Consider the following 18,287-nt stretch of genomic DNA (forward strand, 5'->3'; position numbering starts at 1 on the left):
GCTTCATATGTGGTCTCTCTTTAGACAGGACGCTCCTCGGACGGGCCTGAATTTGGAATAGCCCATTATTTCTGGGCCGGGCCCCACACAAACTTTCCCACAAACTGTATAAACTTTCATACAAAATAAATAGACTTTCTCACAAAATGTACAAATTTATCACAAAATATATAGACTCCCACAAAGTGTCCAGATTTTCCCATAAATATACATACTTTCTTATCAATTATACAGGACTTTTCCATAAAATAAACTAAATTTCCCACAATATATACAGATATGACTATAAAATGTACCGACTTTCTTACAAGGAGTACAAACTTTCTTACAAAATATATGGATATTCCTATAAAATATATAATCAAAAAACCCGTAAAATTTACAGATTTTCCCATAAAATATAAACAATTTCTCACAAAATGTATAGAGTTTCACATGGAACATACCAAATTTTCCAAAAAGTGTACAGACTTTCCCAAAAATATACAGATTTTTCCATTACAAATACACTTTCCCACAAAATTTACGGAATGTTTTCAAAAATATACTGACTTTCCCAAAACATACACAGACTTTCATAAAAAGTTTACAGGCTTTGCCAAAAAAATATAGACTTTATAATTAGATTACAAAATAGCCCTTTAAATATATAGAATTTATCACAAAGCATACAAACTTACCAACAAAATATACATACTTTTCCCCAAAAAATACAGAATTTCCCAAAAATTATACAAACTTTCACATAGATCATAAGACCTTCGAACAGTGTATAGACATTCTTACAAGATATACAGATTTTTTTAATAAAATGGACAGATTTTTAATAAAATATATAGACATTAACATTAAATATACAGACTTTTGCATAAAATATGCAATTTTTCCTAAAACATTTCTAGACTTTCCTATTGAACTTACAAACTTTCCTAAAGAGTGTATAGAATTTGCAAAAAATTATATATACTGTCTAATTAGATATAAAAACTTTCTACTAAAATATACATAATTTCTCAAAAAGTATACAGACTTCCCAAAAAAAATATACGAACTTTTTTCCTAAAATATACAGACTTTCCCACAAATTATACAAACTTTCCTATAGAATGTACAGACTTTCCAACACAGTGTACAGACTTTCCTACAAGATATACAGATTTTTTCATAAAATTTATATACATTGCCACAAAATATACAGATTTTCCCATAAACTGTACAAACATTCCCACAAAGTACGCATACTTTCTCATAAAATATCTTTAGGCGTAACTTTAACTTGGGGTCTAAATCATATTCATTGAATGTCATGAGTTCGTCTTGCGCTTCCTAGAGCTCTCTATCCTTAAATTTATTCAAAATTAGGTTCCAGCAAATAAATAGAGAATCATCTTGGGGTTACCCCTAACATCGTTCAATTTTTAAACCTTTCCATAGAACATATGCATTCACAAAAGACAAAAACATAAGATCTTTTAATATGAAGAAGAAATTGAAAAATGACAAATAGAAAGATAAAGAGAAAGGCTAAGAGCCTTGTAGAGCAAGGCTTGGTGTGTCCATGACATTGAGGGCTCAAATCACCCCTCCACCATTGTTACTATTGAGGGAAAAAAAAACACAAACGACAACAACAACAACAACAACAATAGAAAGAAATCATTAGCCACTGCTAGTAATTTCAGTTTCATCATCTGAAACTCCAGGCTGAAACTGAAAATAGGGGAATCTCATGCCAGTAGATAACCAAACATCCATTCTTTTCTGTGAAGCTATACGCATCACTATAGTACTGCAACATTGTACTAGCATCAACTCTACCATTATAGCTAAATGGCACCCTGCTGAAACCAGCTAACTCAAGCCATAAAATCCATTTCTCAAGCTTCTCATGCCTCTCCTTTCTCTCTGCTCCATCACATGCTACGATGTTTTTAATTTCCTCTCCAAAAAGCATCTTCTCAACCTTTTGTTGCTCTATTGGTGCTATTGATTTGGTGGAATCCAAACAATCAAAGAGAGCAGCATAGAATTTCATTGCATTGTGTACTCTCTCTATTAATGTAAAACCATTATGATTTGCTTCCTGCTCAGTTATCACCATCAGCTTTGGTGAGAAACGCCGAAGAGAACTTAGAAAGCTCTCCATTTTTGGGGAAGCACTTAGAGATAGTTCGGATGATGTCGAGGAGGAAGCACTGGCAATATACAAATGATTCAGATCCGTCTCAAGAAACTGTTGAAGAGACTGCTGATTCCTTCTTACCACTTCCTCATCAATAGCCAAGAGAGAATGTAGCTGAAGTACAGAGATGACTGCAAGAGCTTCTCCAGTCTTGATGCCCAAACTTTCAATATCAAGATTCTCCAATGTGCTAACTATAGGATTGAATTGAAATGGGATTCTCAACCTGTCAGCTACTTCTTTCAACTGAAAATCCATTTTTACTAATACTTCATTCTGTTCATGAATGCCCGTAATTTTCAAATGGGGTGCCCCTTCTTGCCGCGCACTTAATGCCTGAAGAAGTCTAATCCATTGTTCTGGCTCAACTGGATAGAGATCAATAATATGAACTACTTTTTCCCCCTCCATAGCTTCCATAATGGCCTGATTTGTGATCAAATATGCAAACTTCAAGAAGGGGCAATGCTCATAGAACAATTTTTGAACAAGAATTTCCTCAGAGACTGATGATATTTTCGTCGAATTCAGTGCTTTGTGCAGACCAGTAAAGCCTTTAAGCATCCTATCAGCAAATGCCTCAATGAAATATGAAGCAATTCGCTGAATTGCAGTGCCTTTAGGAGAGGCAAGATAGGAAATATGTTCAAGCCTGGTATTAACACTTTGAAGACATCTGGCAGTTACATGGCTAGCACATTCTCCAAGAAGTTCTATCAATTGCAAACCTCCTTCCTCAGATTGTGGCGATCTGAGCCAGGGGTATGGTGATCCTAATCCAGGAGAGGATTCATGGGATGAAGTTAAAGAAGATCTGCCTTCTTGTTTTGCTCTTGCCATCAATAACTGAGAGCAAACTCAATGCACTGGGAATGGAGATCTGAATAACAGCTAGAATGGGATTAGATGTGAAGGAGAATAAATTTTCATTGCTGCAATAATAACACTACACCACTTGATGATAGAGAAAGTTGAGGGAAGGAAGAAAGAACTATATCTTGAATCCTTCCCTCCCTTTTTGTTGTTAGGTTTGTTAAAAAACTACAATCTTAAGCCAACCAAGGTAAAAATTGTTTGGTTTTTCAATATATTTTCAAGTAACAGTTTTGGTTCTCAAAGTCAAAAGAAGCAGTTGAAGAACACTTCAAATATATCACTCTTGAAACATAATTTTTTCCTCTTCAATAATTTCCTTTGGAAGTAAATGTGGGGCTATTTGGGTTGCTAATTACTCACAAAATCAAAAAATAGTTTCAAGACAATGGAACTTTTCCTTCCCATATCTCAACAGTATAAGCCAACCGACAGTAAATTAGAATCATAAACTCAAAGAAACTTTTAAGAAACAGAAAAACCAATTTGTGTCCCTAAATTTTAAGCTGCAGATGTTTCAAAAATTAAGTAAAAAGCTCAACAAAAGTAATCCAAAACCATTTTTCAAGTTACCAAAAAAATAAAAGTAAAAGGCCAATCAAAATTAGTTTTCCCAGCAAAATATAATGCTTTCTTGATTCCATAAAACTAAAAAAAATAAAACATAAAAACTTTGAAAACTTCGGTTCTATTCTGCTCCAATATTTTCCCAGCAACCAAACACAGGTTGAATGAAAACCATGTCAAATATTTTTTTTTAAGAAAAAAAAAAACACACACATACACTTATTATTCAATCCAAAAGCAAGCTTAAGGGAATGTATTATTTTCAATAACTAATCAAAAAGGATTAAATATATATGGAATGGAAACATGGGAAATTACCAGGGAATGTTCAATTGGTTGCTCCTTAAGAACCGATCAAGTACACCACTAACTTTAAATTCCCAGCTGGGTTTTCAAATTGATCAAAAACCCAGAAAAACCTCTAAAGAAAATTTCCACTCTTAGTGAGCTAGTTTGCTAAACCATCAAAGTGGATTCAGAGCTATGCAAATTTTGCGGACAGGGATTGTGTAGCAAAGTGAGTCCAATAAAATAAAGCTATTGACCTATTGTCTTGATGGCCTTTTCCTTGGATCGTTGTTGGCAATGTTAGATGTTTTACGGTTTTGTCTTCATATATTTTTTTGTCCCTAGGAGGAATCAGAGGAACATGGAGTTTCAGAAATACAAAAACCTGTCTTTCTAAATTGCAAGAGAAGCCGTAAATAAAAGTGTCTCCATTATCACTATTTTGTTTTATTTCTTTGGCTATGTCCAGAAGCACTATTTGGATGCTTGGCATTTTCTTCTTGCATATTTGCAAAGAGACAATGGAATTGTGAAAAAGGCCAATGGCAGAAGCACTATTTTTTTCCTCCCACTTTTTCTCTTTTATACATAAATGCATAGATGTGACATCTGGATGTGGCATTACTAGTAACTATCGTCACATGTCTTGCATCAACCCGCTCAATTCACCTAAACCGTCCAAATCGCTTGGCGAAAAACCTACTCTTACATATATGACAGCGCTTTCTAAGCGAGTTGGGAGGATAAGAAATCGAAAAACCTCGACCTAATCTGCCTATATGTCTTTTAGTCTTTAGTTTATTTCAATTTTTTTTTTTTTTTTTTTAACTCCATGATGTATACATGTTAATATGAAAAATGAAGATACTTTACCAACAAATTTATAAGCATAAATACGAAGAAAAAAAAAACTCAAAATCAATCTTAGCACCAATTCAATGGCTCCAAGTCTTCAAGGAAAACTTTGGTTACAATAATTGGTTTTCACTAGTGAATTCGAGCAATTTGTTAGTAATGCTAACGGTTTTATGATGTGGAATCTAGTTCACAACTTGGGTTTACTGCTAGGTACCTTTTTTTTCCCAATGTTTTGTCCTCTCTCTTTGTGGTTTGCGGAGGTGGCATGGATTTTGTCCAGTCTAGGATTTAGATATTATCATCGGAAGAGGAAGGCATGGATTTTTTGTTGTTCATAAGTAAAATATTTATATTAAAAAAAAAATATATATATATATATAGATAGTTTCAACCTATGGTGTCACCAAGATATCAATTGATTTTTTGGTACAGACGAGAATCAAACTCCATATCTTTTATTCGACGATAAGAAACTTTACGAATTGAGCTAAACAGAACCCACAAGCATTAGCCCTTTTCAGTGTATGCTAAGACAAGCATATTGGATTATTGGTACCTTTTCATTGAGAGAGAAAGCTTAATGTCTAAAGAGAAGCATTCATTGCTTTATGCTTAGATAAGCTTGTTATAACTTATAGACATCAGCATATTGGCCTTCTGCTAGGAAAGGTAGCTTTCTGTCTTATATATACATTGGTCCTAAACATGTCTTGTGTGCACTCTCAAAAAAATATGTTTTAGTGTGGATGATATCAAGGAAAAACCATTGGTCTTTATAACCAAGAGTGGATTTTCTCCAAATTAATAATTGTTAGGACTTAGAGGGAGTACGGAGCTTCTCTAAAATTTATGTAAGCTTTATCATATTGCATTTGGACTCTGGGTTAAGAACAAAATCATATAAAATTATCAAAATCTTTCAGACGGATTTCTTTATCTTAGCTAAATTTGGTGATGTATAAGAGATGAACATTTTACAAGAAGATAAGGATTTGTAAAGGAATCATCATCGGCTTGGAATTGTCGAAAATAATACAATTTTAGCTTAGGTGTTGATACAAAATTCATGATTTTGTTCCTAGTGTAATGTATTGGTTGAAACTTGAAAGTTTAGGAATAAAAAATTCTTTTTTGACTGGTTATCAAAAAAAAAAGAATAAAAAATTCTTTAAAAAAATTAAAAAAGGAAAAAATATTTCCAACCTAAAAAAATTTGATTTTTTTAATATATAAAATAATACTGATCTTCAACTAAAACAGGTAATATTGAACCTAGGGAGTGAGTTGATCATGAATTTACCCATTTTTATTGTCTGTTAGATGGTAAAGAATTATATTATTGTTAGCTAATTACCATATATTAGATTATTATTTTTTTTTTCCTTGAGTAAAAAAGATAACTGAATGGTCAATTGTGAAAATCTTCCTAGATGTCAACATAATAATAGCTCCTAGCCACTGTTTGGGTGAAAAATTGTAAAATACACAAATTTATAAATTATGGAATTATAAATCTCATAAAATTTACAAATTTCATTATTTGGCTCTAATCCCATCATTTACAAATTAATGGCATTGGAAACCACATCCTCTTGGGATGACTAGTTAATTGCCATGTATTAGAGGATTGGATTGTTTTTTTTTTTTTCCCCCTAACAAACAGATAATGATTTTTCAATCCCTTGGTAGCAACTATCAATAGAGAATTCTCCACACACACACAAAGAAAAAGTGAATTATCATCCACCTAAATGAAGGGATTTATATTTAAGATGCTACTTAATTTACTATCACTACTTTAAAAACTAGATCGGTATGTTCAACCAGAAATTGGACCCTAAACCAATCTGAGAAAAACCAAAATTGAACCCAAATTTGTTTTTTCACATTCTTAAGTGCATCAAAATGTACCGAAGTGGATCGAATTGGATTGAAATATATCATATGGACTAAACTAGACTGAAGTGGACAGAATGAACCGAAATGCTATACTAATATGGCTTAATAGGAGCATAGTAACAATAGATGCTAAGATTTAGCTATTAGATATTGTATAAAATATAGATGCATAAACATGCAAATGCCTTAAAATTAAATTACATATTAAAGACAAAATATATATGTGGGGGTTTTTTCTCCGCATACTCGGCTCATTGTCCTTTTTGGGGAGCCAAGCCCACAAGGATTTGTCTCGAGTGTGGTCTTTGGGATTTTCACCTCTTTGAGGCTTGACACCCTTAGTCGCACATCGATTAGAGAAGCGCCCCACGCATGCCTTGCTCCAAGGGCTTATAAGGCATGCGTGGGGCGCTTCTCTAACCGATGTGGAACTAAGGGTATCAAGCCTCAAAGATGTGAAAATCCCAAAGACCACACTCGGGGACGAGGACAAATCCTTGCAGGCTTGGCTCCCCAAAGAGGACAATGAGCCGAGTGTGCGGGGAAAAAACCCCCACAATATATATGGTCATATTGACTTGAATCAATCAATTTTATCATTGATAATTCATGTGAAACAATCTAATTCAAGATTTGATTATATAATTTTTTTTTCCCATTATCCTTTAGTAGAATCATTATGTGTACACGAACATTAAATCCTTGACAAGAAATCAAGCATTAGGTTGACTTTTACTAACTCACTAAGGACCAATTGAATTAAAATGAAAAATCCTACATATTGTAGTCCAAGTTAGACCAATTTTTGACAAATTCAAATTGAGTTTTTTAATGATCCAGAAAAATGCCCTAATTCTCATGTTGAAAGGAACAAACCAAAAAAAAGGATTTTACCCTTAGATTCTAATGGTGACCACTTATGATTTAAATTCTAACCTTATGTCAAAATCATAATTTCTCATGTAATAATCATTTGGTTCTTTTGCTATTTAAGCCAAAATGTATATTTTTTTCATGATTCAACATGAGGTGTATACACTAAGACCTAGATGGCATAGGAAATTGTAGGCACTCCTTTAGGTGAGTTAAATCATAAGAACCTCTCTCTCTCTCTCTCTCTCTCTTGAGAATCAGTCATAAGAACTTAATTCCACTAGGAATCTAGGATCCCAACAGCATTAGCAGGAAAGCATCCTAAGAGACTCAAACTTTCACCCTTGAGGATCTGAACTCAAGACATTGACCCCAACCAAACTGCATGCTTTACAATTGGGATTAGATTTGCTTACTCTTTCCCATGCTCTAGCAATAGAATAAGGCTGGCTAACCCAAGTAACAAATGATGGTGGTTCTCTTCTAAAACTTGAGTGCCTGGTTAGGTTATCAAAAAATTGAGAGTACATGCTACTTTAAGCTCTTGAGGTACAAGTTCCATGGGTAGCCGTGACTGCCAGAGTCAAGACCACCAAATCAAACTATAATGGGGTGTATCAAATGCTAGAAAAGGAGAGAGTACTCATTATCCATAAATTGCTTCAAATATGGTGGTTTCAGCCAAATATACAATATCTCAGTCTACATATAGAAAGGAAACTAAAACAAGTGACACAGGAAGAAAAAGAAAAAGAAAAATCATATGGGCAGATAGCTAGTAATCTTAGTTTGACCACCTTCTCCAGGCTGAAACCGAAAATAGGGGAATACTTTTCCAGCAGATAACGAAACATCCATTTTCTTCTTTAAAATTATAGCCACCATAATTACTGATCTGCAACAGCCTCCCAGCCTGCAATCTACTGTAGTAGCTGAATGGCACCCTCCCGAAACCAGCCAACTCAAGCCTCGAAATCCATTTCTCAAGCTTCTCATGCCTCTCCTTTCTCTCTGCTCCCTCACAAGCAATGATGTTTTTAATTTCCTCACCAAAAAGCATCTTCTCAATCTTATGTCGCTCTATTGGTGCTCTTGATACCGCGGAGTCCAAGCAATCAAATAGAGCAGCATAGAAGTTCAATGCTTTCTTGACCCTCTCCATTAAAGTGAAACCATTATGGTCTGCTTCCTGCTCAGTTATTACCATTAACTTTGGTGAGAGGCTCCAAAGAGAACTTAGAAAGCTCTCCATTTTTGGGGAAGCACATAGAGATAGTGGGGATGATGTGGAGGTGGAATCCAGGCTAGCCAAATACAAATTGATCAGATCCTTGTCAAGAAACTCCCGTAAAGGCCGCTGGCGATTATGGAAAACTTTCTGCAGGTTCTTTAATGCCACAGGTGAGTCTCTTCTTAGCATATCATCATCAGTAGCCAAGAGAGAATGTAGCTTAAGTATAGAGCTGACAGCAAGAGCTTCACCAGTCTTAACACCCAAACTTTCAAGATCAAGATTCTCTAATTTACACACTATAGGGTTGAATTGAAATGGGATGTCCAATCTGTCAGCTTCCTCTACCAACTGAAGAGCCATTTGCTCCAATACCCCTTTCTGCTCATGAATACCAGTAATTTTCAAATGGGGAGGGCCTTCTGGCCGTGCACTTATCATCTGAAGAAGATTAATCCACTGTGCAGGCTCTATTGAATAAAGATCAATAATATGAACCACCTTTTCCCCCTCCATAGCTTCTATAATGGCCTGATTTGTGATCAGATATGCAACCTTCAAGAAGGGGCAAAACTCAAAGAACAACTTTTGAACAAGCACTTCCTCAGAGACTGATGATAATTTAGTTGAATTGAGGGCTTTGTGCAGACCAGGCCAGCCTTTAAGCATCCTATCTGCAAGTGCCTGGGTGAAGTAAGCAGCGATTCGCTGCATTGTATCACCATCAGGAGAGGCAAGATGGGAAATATGCTCAAGTCCGAGATTAGCATTCTCCATACTGCCAGTACCTACATGGACAGCACATTCTTGCAGAAGACGTATCAAACACAAACCCCTCTCCTCCGATCCAAGCTCCCTAATCCAAGGGGATGGTGATCCTAACCCAGGAGATCGTCGCATCCAGGGAGAGGATTCATGGGATGATGAAGTTACAGAAGATCCGTCTTCTTGTACTGCTGCCATTAGTAACTGAGAGCAAACTATGTGCACTGCAAATGGAAATCTAAAAATTATTTCAAAAAAAGCTAGAATGAGATCAGATTTGAAGGAAAGCCAATTTTAATTGCCACAATAATTACACTAGAGCTTTATGTTGTTTGGTTTTTCAAATAATTATAAACTTAAGCCAAATGAGGTTTAAAAAAAAAAAAAAATGATTTTCAACATATTTAAGGACACTGTAAATAGTTCTCAAAGTCAAAAGAAGAAATTCAAGAACACATTTTTGAAAATCGCTTTCAACAAATCATTCTCAAACAGCCTGTTTTGCAACTACTGTTCTCTGTCTGTGTTTTCTCTTTCAGGAATTCCAACAGAAACAGGTTTCCATTTTTATTTTTCTCTACTTATTTGAAACATTATTTTCTGAAAACAACCAAACAGGTCAAATTTGGGGTTCTAATGAGTCATAAAATCATAGTTTAGTCTCTAGACAATGAAATTTTTCTTCTCCGTATCTCAACAGTATCAGGAAAGCGACTGAATTAGAATCATAAATTCCGAGAAACTACAGAAAAGAAAAACCAACATTGTATTCCAAAAAAATTGTATTCCATATTTTCTGCTGCAACTGTAACCAACTTTATATTAAAAGTTGAAAAAATAAAAATAAAATAAAAGGCAATCTGTGTCCCTAAATTTCAATCGTTCCTAAATTAAATAAAAAGCTTGACATAAGTAAGCCAAAATCATTCCCAAAGTTACCCAAAAAAAAAGAACGAAAGTTACAAATCCAAACAAAACTAGGCCTACTTAAGTGAAATACAATCCTTTCTTGGTTCCAGAATGAACCAAAAAAAAATTCAAAACTCATTTCTATTCTGCTCCAAGATTTTCCCAGCAACCAAACACAGCCTGAATGAAAACCATGCCATAATTCAAGAAAATTTTACCTATTGTACAAAAAATCCAATAGCATGCTTAAGGGGTGTGCATTATTTTTCAAGAATTCCTCAATGGGACCTAATTTATGAAACAGAAACAGAGGAAATTACCAGAGACTGTAAAATTGGTTCCTCTTTGAGAACTGATCGTGTACACCACCAACTTCAAATTCCCAGATGGGTTTTCAATTACATCAAAAACCCAGAAAACCCACTAAGAAAATTTCCTGGCTTGGTGAGCCAGTCTGCTAAACCTTGTGGCTTCAGAGCAAAGCAGGGTTTGGGGTCTGGGACTTTATTGCAGAGTGAGTCAAATAGAATAAAGGCTCTTCTCTTCAAGGACTTTCCCATAGCTGCATTGGTGACAATATATGAGGTTGTTTTTGTCGTCATTGATTTGTTGTCGCTTGGTGTATCAGACTAATATGGAATTTTCTGAAATACAGTGTTTCCTCTCTTTGTAGACTGCAATATTAGCAAGGAAAGCCTTAACAAGTACCTCCAAAAAACCACCATTTGGATTTTTGTTAAAGGTATAGCCATCCATCTGGTACTTTCTTCTTGCGTAAGGACAAAGAGACAAGGGAGTAGTTGTTAGAAAAGCCAAAAGCAACATGAAAGTTCACCAGGTGATATGTCTCTTGGTACTATGGAGTAATTTTCTTCTTGGGGTTAAAAGTTTGAAATTTTGAATAGGCAGTACATTTTTATGTTGGGGTATTACTTGGAAATTGGAATATCCAAACTCTATTCCTTTTGTTTATGATTCCTAAGACCATTCACTAATAGATAATGTCTTATTAGTATTTTATATTTACTTAAAGCCTTAGTTGAAGCAACTTGTTGTACCTAGGACTAGACGACATGATCTCTTCTCACCTAATAAGTTTATTATTAATGGAAGTTAATGAACCTTATATTAGATTCCTTCTTATCCTTGGTTTCAATGTTTTCTTTTGCTGAAAAGAAGCCGACTAGATGAAAGTTTTATAGGTGTAACTCCCAAACCCACCTTTAAAAAAGTACTCAAAAGTCCTAATTCCACGAGTTATCATATGCAAGGAAAATTTTTGTTACACACTCAATGGTGTATACTCCATACATGTCAATATCAAGAATTGCGTGCATGGTATCCACAATTTTTGTATAGATATCCACAATAAAAATGTGAACAGTGACAATGTACAATGTGTGATAACCACTGCTGCCAATGTGTCAGTACACCTTTTTACTTCCGTAGTGTTTGATTTCAGTCCTAGGGATCTTCTACAACAGACGCCTACAATCATTCACAAAAGAACTCAAACTATAATGAACTTTATCTGTTTAATAAGAAGGAAATCGCAACAAAAGCATTTAGCTCAACATTCAACTTAATGAATTCTATAAAAAGAAGCCAGGAATAGACCATCTCTTAATGCTCATAGTTCAGTCACAATACTTGTAATAACTACATACCCAATAAAAAAGGCAACAAACAGACCACCCCTCCTATCAAAAAAAAAAAAAACAGACCACCCCTTAATGCCCATGATTCAGTCCACCTACTTGTCCTGGATTGCCATGTAAGGACCCATCCATATTTAGCTTAAACTTAAACCAACCGAGTTGTGTTAGTACCATGTATAGCTTAAACTTAAACCAACCGAGTTGTATTAGTACCACATAATTGGGCACAACTTTGTGCCACAATTTGCCACATGATGAGTTGTGATTGTCAGTGGGTCATGTGAGGATACACCATTACCAATCATAACTCGTCATGTAGCAAGTTGTGCCCAATTATGTGGTACTAGCAAAATTCAAATCAACCATATGTAGCTCTATGAATGCCAGCCTTTACAAGCTTTGAATGTATCACATATGGATTAAAAATTAAACTATTTGTATTAAGCCAGAGTGACTATAAACTTGTGATGAACAAAAACTCTCCAAGGTAATTGATGTTTGCGAAAGAGAGCTTAAGAATTGTAGTCAAACTATAGCAATTTTTGTAGAGAAAAATCACAAAAGGAATTGCATTCACCAGAAATGCCTAGTTGATCCAAACAAATTTTGAGTCACGGCAATCCCTTAAAAGATGAAGGACTAAATCTGAGCATAAACTGCAATGATATTCGAACCTCAAGAAGCTAGGACCTCTCCTACCATGATTTTATTGTGGTGGCATATCTAGATGAAAACTTAACCCTTCTGTCCCTCAAAGGGAGAGTTAAATGCCTGGTTAGGTTATAAAAAATGGAGTTTCATTTCTTGTTTATATTCCACATCATATCTACCCTTTAGGAGTATTTATGCTATTGGAAAGTACTATAATTTCATAGTACCAGAAAAAGTTCGAAATTTACTAACAAATACAAGATCTAAACCAGCATCTTTGAAATGCAAGCAGTAGAAAACAAAATACAGAAGAGATCAAGGCACTCATGCAAATATCAGCTTTGCAATGGCGGCTCCAAGAATTTTGTTTAAGGGGGTCATTAAAAAATTAAATTAAATTTTTTTTAATAAAAATAGAATTTGAATATATCAAGTTATCGACAAAAAAAAAAAATGAAGTTTTAAAATTTCCTTCTACAAGTTTTCAAATTTTGAATTGTTACATGATAGTTCATTATTAGCATTTATTGCCAATGTGGGTAACTATGACCGTTTTATTTTGTTAAATTTGTCTAACATTTTTATTTTTATGCAGTTATTATTATCTATTAATTTGTCATTGCTTTTATAAAAATATTTTAAACTAAATGAATAAAATTAACTCATTGGTTCTGTATTAATTATTGGCGCACACAACCACACTCATTCATACATAAAATAATACACTACGTGTCTACTTAACCAATTAAATGCTTGAACAATCACTAACTTTACAATTTTTCTTCTTGAATTTTTCTGACTTTATAACAAAAAATTATTATAACATGATAACAATACACACACATGTAATAAACCCTCTCTATTTCCTTAAATTATGTAAAGTTATATTATATTTATACTATACACACAAATATCCAAACACATCATTATTCACATAAATAACATTATAACAAAAAGTAATACACATAATTAATATTAGACACACTCACACACATATAATATAAATTTATAATAAAGAGTGACACTTATAGTTCACAAACACTTACTCGTACTTTTAGAGTTGGAAATACTTGTAATAAGAGTGCATAAGATTTAAGTTAGGGTGTATAAAAATATTTTTAAGAATAAATTAAAATATTAAACTAACAAAAAAAAAATATTATAAATATATATAATTTTTTTGGGGAAGTCAGGGGGTTCATTTGAACCCCCTGAACAAAGGGTAGAGCCGCCCTTGCAGCTTTGTGTGGTTCACTAAGAGGGTTACGTCCGGGGAGTTGCTGCAATTTCATCATAACGGCTTCTAAAGGAGTTACAAGGATCATCAACATATTTATGCCATCTTAATACTTGGACTATAAGCATATGTAAAATTAAAATAATAAGCCTGAGGCATCCAATGTATACTCAAAGACCGAAAATATCCCCAATAACTGTACACACCAATTTTGTGCCATCAAAGACCGTCTGTCTGTCAGTCTTTGAACTTCTGGAATAACCAGCACAGTAAATCAAGCTCTACACATCTCCTATTAGGCTAATACTCTAATTCAAACTTTAGCTACCTAGTAAGATTCTCAAAATTTGAGAGTACATGTTAATTTGAGCCCCTAGAAGTACTATTTCCCTGTGGAGTTGTGGTTGCCATACTTGAAGACCATCCAATGTAAGTGTAACTATAATGGGGTGTACACACGCGCTACACAGTGTTCACCATACATGAATTCCTTCAACAAAATACAAAATCACAATGCACATATATAAAGAAAACTAAAATAAATAAACAATGTAAATTTTAGAATAGAATGAGTTTTTTTCCTTACAAATGGGGGTATATGAACCTAGGTTCTCCTCCATTGAAGAGCTTGAAAAAACCATTGTATCACAAAGCTCTAAGCTTAGAACCAAGTGAAGTTGTTAAAACTTTCTTTGGAACATATGCATTCGTAGAACATGAAAACCTTATTCTTGTATACAAAGAAGAAAATGAAAAACAATAAACTGAAAGAACAAGAAAAATAAATCATTGACCACATTGCTAGTTATCTTATTTTTGTCTCCCGAACTGCCAAGCTGAAATGGAAAATAAGGGACACCTGTTCCAGCAGAGAACAATATATCCATCCTTTTCTTTGATGTTATAACCATCATTGCCATAGTTCTGCAAATACTTCCTAGCATTTATACTGTTGTAATAGCTCAATTCCACCCGGCCAAAACCAGCCTGCTCAAGCCTTAGAATCCATTTCTCAAGCTTTTCATGCCTCTCCTTTCTCTCCACTCCGTCGCATGCTATGATGTTTTTAATTTCCTCTCCGAAAATCATCTTCTCTATCATTTGTCGCTCCATTGGTGTTATTGATCGAATGGAGTCTAAGCAATCGAAGAGAGGAGCATAGAAGTCCAATGCTTCCTTGACTCTCTCAGTTAAACTAAAACCATTATGGTTTGCCTCCTGCTCAGCTATCACCATCACCTTCGGTGAGAGGCGCCGAAGAAAACTTAGAAAGTTTTTCATTTTTGGTGAAAAACTTGGAGATAGTATGGATGATGAAGAGGTGAAATCAGGACTGACCTCGTCGAGAAACTTCCGTAAAGGCCTCTTTGATGCCACAGGTGAAATCCTTCTTGGCACTTCCTCGTCAAAAGCCAAGAGAGAATGAAGCTGAAATACAGAGCTGATTGCAAAAGCTTCTCCGGCGTCAACACAAAAGCTTTCAGTATCAACATTCTCTAATTTGCTCACTATAGGAATGAAGTGAAATGGAATTTCTAACTTAGAAGCTTCTGCCATCAACCGAACAGCCATTTGCTCTAAAACTACTCTCTGGTCATGGATACCGGTAATTTTTACACAGGGCGGCCCCTCTGGCCGTGCTTTAAATGTATGAAGAAGATCAATCCACTGTTCAGGTTCAAATGAATAGAGATCAATAATATGAACCCGCTTCTCGCCCTCCATAGCTTCTATAATGGCTTGATTCGTGACCAAATATGCGACTTTTATGAAAGGACAAACGTTATAGAACAATCTTTGAGCAACATTTTCCTCGGATACTAATGATATATTTGTCGATTTGAAGGCATTGTAAAGACCAGACAATTTTGTTTTCAGCATCCTTTCAGCAAATGCCTCGATGACATATGCTGCAATTCGCTGAATGGGGGAGCCATTAGCAGAGGCAAGACGGGAAATAAGCTCAAGCATGATATTAGCATTAGGCATATTACTTGCAGCTACATGATAACCACATTCTTCAATCATTCTTAACAATTCCACGCCCAATTTCTCAGATAGTGGTGTTCCAATCGGTGATCCTAAACCAGGAGACAGTGACATCCATTGAGAGGATGATGGAGTTGCAGAATACCTTGCATCTTGGGTTCCTGCCATTGGGTACTGGGAGCAAACTGTGTGCAATGGGAAAAATAAAAATCTCAAAACTATATTAAAAATAGCTGAAGTGAGATTAACTGTGAAGGAGAATTAATTTCAATTACCACAATAATAACACTACACCATTTGATGACTGAGGAAGCTAAGGGAAGGAAGAAAGAAACATTGTATTATATATTTTCTTTAACTTAGTTTGGTTTTTCAAATAATTATAATCTTAAGCCAACCAAGATATAAATAAAATAAAATAAAAATTTGTTTTTCATTATAAATTCAGGGGACAGTTTTAGCTCTCAAGTCAGAAGACAGTTAAAAGAACACAATTTTGGAAATTGCTTTTAAGGACTGATTTTCTTTGTTCTTTTCTTCCTTTAATATTCAGGGAAATCTGGATTTTTCTACCCAAGCACAAGTGTTTTCATTTGTTTTTTTTTTTTTTTTTTGCTATAATACATAATTCAACATTTACAACAATAGAGGGGGGATTTGAATCCTAATATATATATATATATATATATATATATAGGTAAAGTTTAGCGAAAGTTCAATTAAAATTTGAAATTAAAATTTAATTTTGCACAATGTATCTAAATTTATGTGGAGACCACACCATAATTATCTACTTAATTTTTTTTAATCTTTGTGCCAAGTGAATTAATGAATGCAAAATACTAATAATCTAATATTAATCAACTATAAAATTTAAAAAAAAAAATCACACATACTCAATAAAAATCAACACATAACAAAGATTACCACACGTTCTATCTTATTAAAAATTAGAAGAAAAAAAATGATCACAAGTAATATTAAATTTAGGTAAGAATTTTAATATGTGACTAATTATGATTACTTTTTTAAAAAAATAATTTGATTAATTATTTATATTTTTATGATAAAAATTGTATTTGATTTTAAATGTATATATATATATATATATGTATATGAATGCATGTGTTACATGCTATTTTTTTTTAATTATTTGACTAATTATTTATATTTTTATAATAAAAATTATGTTTAATTTTAAATTCATTCATGCGTTTGCATGGGTATATGCTAGTTCTCCTAATAAAGGAGAATAAACTATACTACTGAGTTATAAAGCTCTTGACAAATGTTTTCAATCTTAAAACAACATAATTTGAGAAACCCTATTCTCCATCTATGTTTTCTCGTGACTATTCCAATAGAAACAAGTTTCCAAACCTATATATATGTGTGTGTTTCCAATATTTCCTCTACTCGATTTCTTTCTCTTTTCATTTTAAACATTATTTCTGAAAGAACCAAACAGGTGAAATTTTCTTTTTACCATAAATTCTAGAGCAGAAATAAGTGTAACACTTCAAAAATTCACATTCAAAACCTTCTTTCTAATATGCTCTGTTATTCTCCATGCAACCAAAAAGAGCCTTAACGAAACCCGCTCAGAATCCAAGAAATTTCACCTATTATACAAAAATCAAAAGCATACAATGGACGAGGTATGTTCAGGAATTAATCAAAGGGTTCAATTTTATGAAACAAAAACAAGGGAAATTACCAGAGAGAGTTCAGAAATTATCAAGTACACCACCAATTTCAAATTCCCAGCTGGGTTTCCAAATTGATCAAAAACCCAGAAAAACCCTCCAAGAAATTTACATGCTTGGTGAGCCAACCTGCTAACCATCAAAGTGGTTTAAGAGCCAAAGAGATTTTGGGGTCTGGGATTTTGTTGCAGAGTGAGTCAAAAGGAACAAAGTTTCGAAGGGCTTTTCCAAGACAGCATTGGTGATGGTTTATAATAGACTTTTTTGTCTTCATCATTGAAACGTTGTTCTTGGGGAATTCAGAGGAATATGGAATTTCTCAAATGCTGTGTCATCTCTACCTAGATTTCTTCACGTGTATTACTCTCAGAAAGTTGAATTTTTGTCATTATGCTTAGTGATAAGGAATAACAGCTGGGCAAACAGGGTATGATGCTCCGATAAAACACCAGTCTTATAATTATTAAACGTGTTCGAAGAAACCAACACAACATCCTTGCTTGTCTTTTGGAAGTTACAAGTGCCTCCAAACCAGTATTTGGATTCTTGTTGAAGGTGTAGACACAACCGCTTGGTTCTTTCCACTGGCGTTAGGACAAAG

The 18,287-nt window shown here is 34.1% G+C and overlaps 3 protein-coding genes across 5 annotated transcripts; all 3 read right to left on the reverse strand.

Moving 5' to 3' along the window:
* Positions 1-1,524: 1,524 nt before the first annotated feature.
* On the reverse strand, positions 1,525-3,964 carry LOC115987776 (scarecrow-like protein 3). Its single transcript, XM_031111372.1, has 2 exons — positions 3,941-3,964; positions 1,525-3,062 (listed from the first exon to the last, which is right to left on the reverse strand). The coding sequence occupies exon 2, from the start codon at positions 3,020-3,022 to the stop codon at positions 1,688-1,690; it is 1,335 nt and encodes a 444-aa protein (XP_030967232.1). The 5' UTR covers positions 3,023-3,062; positions 3,941-3,964; the 3' UTR covers positions 1,525-1,687.
* Positions 3,965-8,162: 4,198 nt separating this feature from the next.
* Positions 8,163-11,315, reverse strand: LOC115984013 (scarecrow-like protein 3). Its single transcript, XM_031106888.1, has 2 exons — positions 10,766-11,315; positions 8,163-9,760 (listed from the first exon to the last, which is right to left on the reverse strand). The coding sequence occupies exon 2, from the start codon at positions 9,732-9,734 to the stop codon at positions 8,325-8,327; it is 1,410 nt and encodes a 469-aa protein (XP_030962748.1). The 5' UTR covers positions 9,735-9,760; positions 10,766-11,315; the 3' UTR covers positions 8,163-8,324.
* A 3,210-nt stretch (positions 11,316-14,525) lies between these two features.
* LOC115984299 (scarecrow-like protein 3) lies at positions 14,526-17,989 on the reverse strand. Of its 3 annotated transcripts, none has more exons than XM_031107271.1 (3): positions 17,698-17,989; positions 15,330-16,165; positions 14,526-15,230 (listed from the first exon to the last, which is right to left on the reverse strand). In XM_031107271.1, exons 2-3 carry the CDS (start codon positions 16,146-16,148, stop codon positions 14,802-14,804), a joined length of 1,248 nt encoding a protein of 415 aa, XP_030963131.1. In that variant the 5' UTR covers positions 16,149-16,165; positions 17,698-17,989; the 3' UTR covers positions 14,526-14,801. The 3 variants fall into 3 exon arrangements, with proteins under 3 accessions (XP_030963131.1, XP_030963130.1, XP_030963132.1); XM_031107270.1 differs by adding an exon at positions 17,521-17,602 and having other exon boundaries at positions 14,526-16,165; positions 17,698-17,988; XM_031107272.1 differs by having other exon boundaries at positions 14,526-16,165; positions 17,698-17,987.
* Positions 17,990-18,287: the final 298 nt, after the last annotated feature.

This window comes from Quercus lobata, chromosome 4 (assembly GCF_001633185.2).
Source record: "Quercus lobata isolate SW786 chromosome 4, ValleyOak3.0 Primary Assembly, whole genome shotgun sequence".
Taxonomy (NCBI): Eukaryota; Viridiplantae; Streptophyta; class Magnoliopsida; order Fagales; family Fagaceae; genus Quercus; species Quercus lobata.

Coding starts and splice junctions, on each gene's coding strand:
- LOC115987776 (XM_031111372.1), bottom strand. CDS start 3,022: ATGGCAAGAGCAAAACAAGAAGGCAGATCTTCTTTAACTTCATCCCAT.
- LOC115984013 (XM_031106888.1), bottom strand. CDS start 9,734: ATGGCAGCAGTACAAGAAGACGGATCTTCTGTAACTTCATCATCCCAT.
- LOC115984299 (XM_031107270.1), bottom strand. CDS start 16,148: ATGGCAGGAACCCAAGATGCAAGGTATTCTGCAACTCCATCATCCTCT.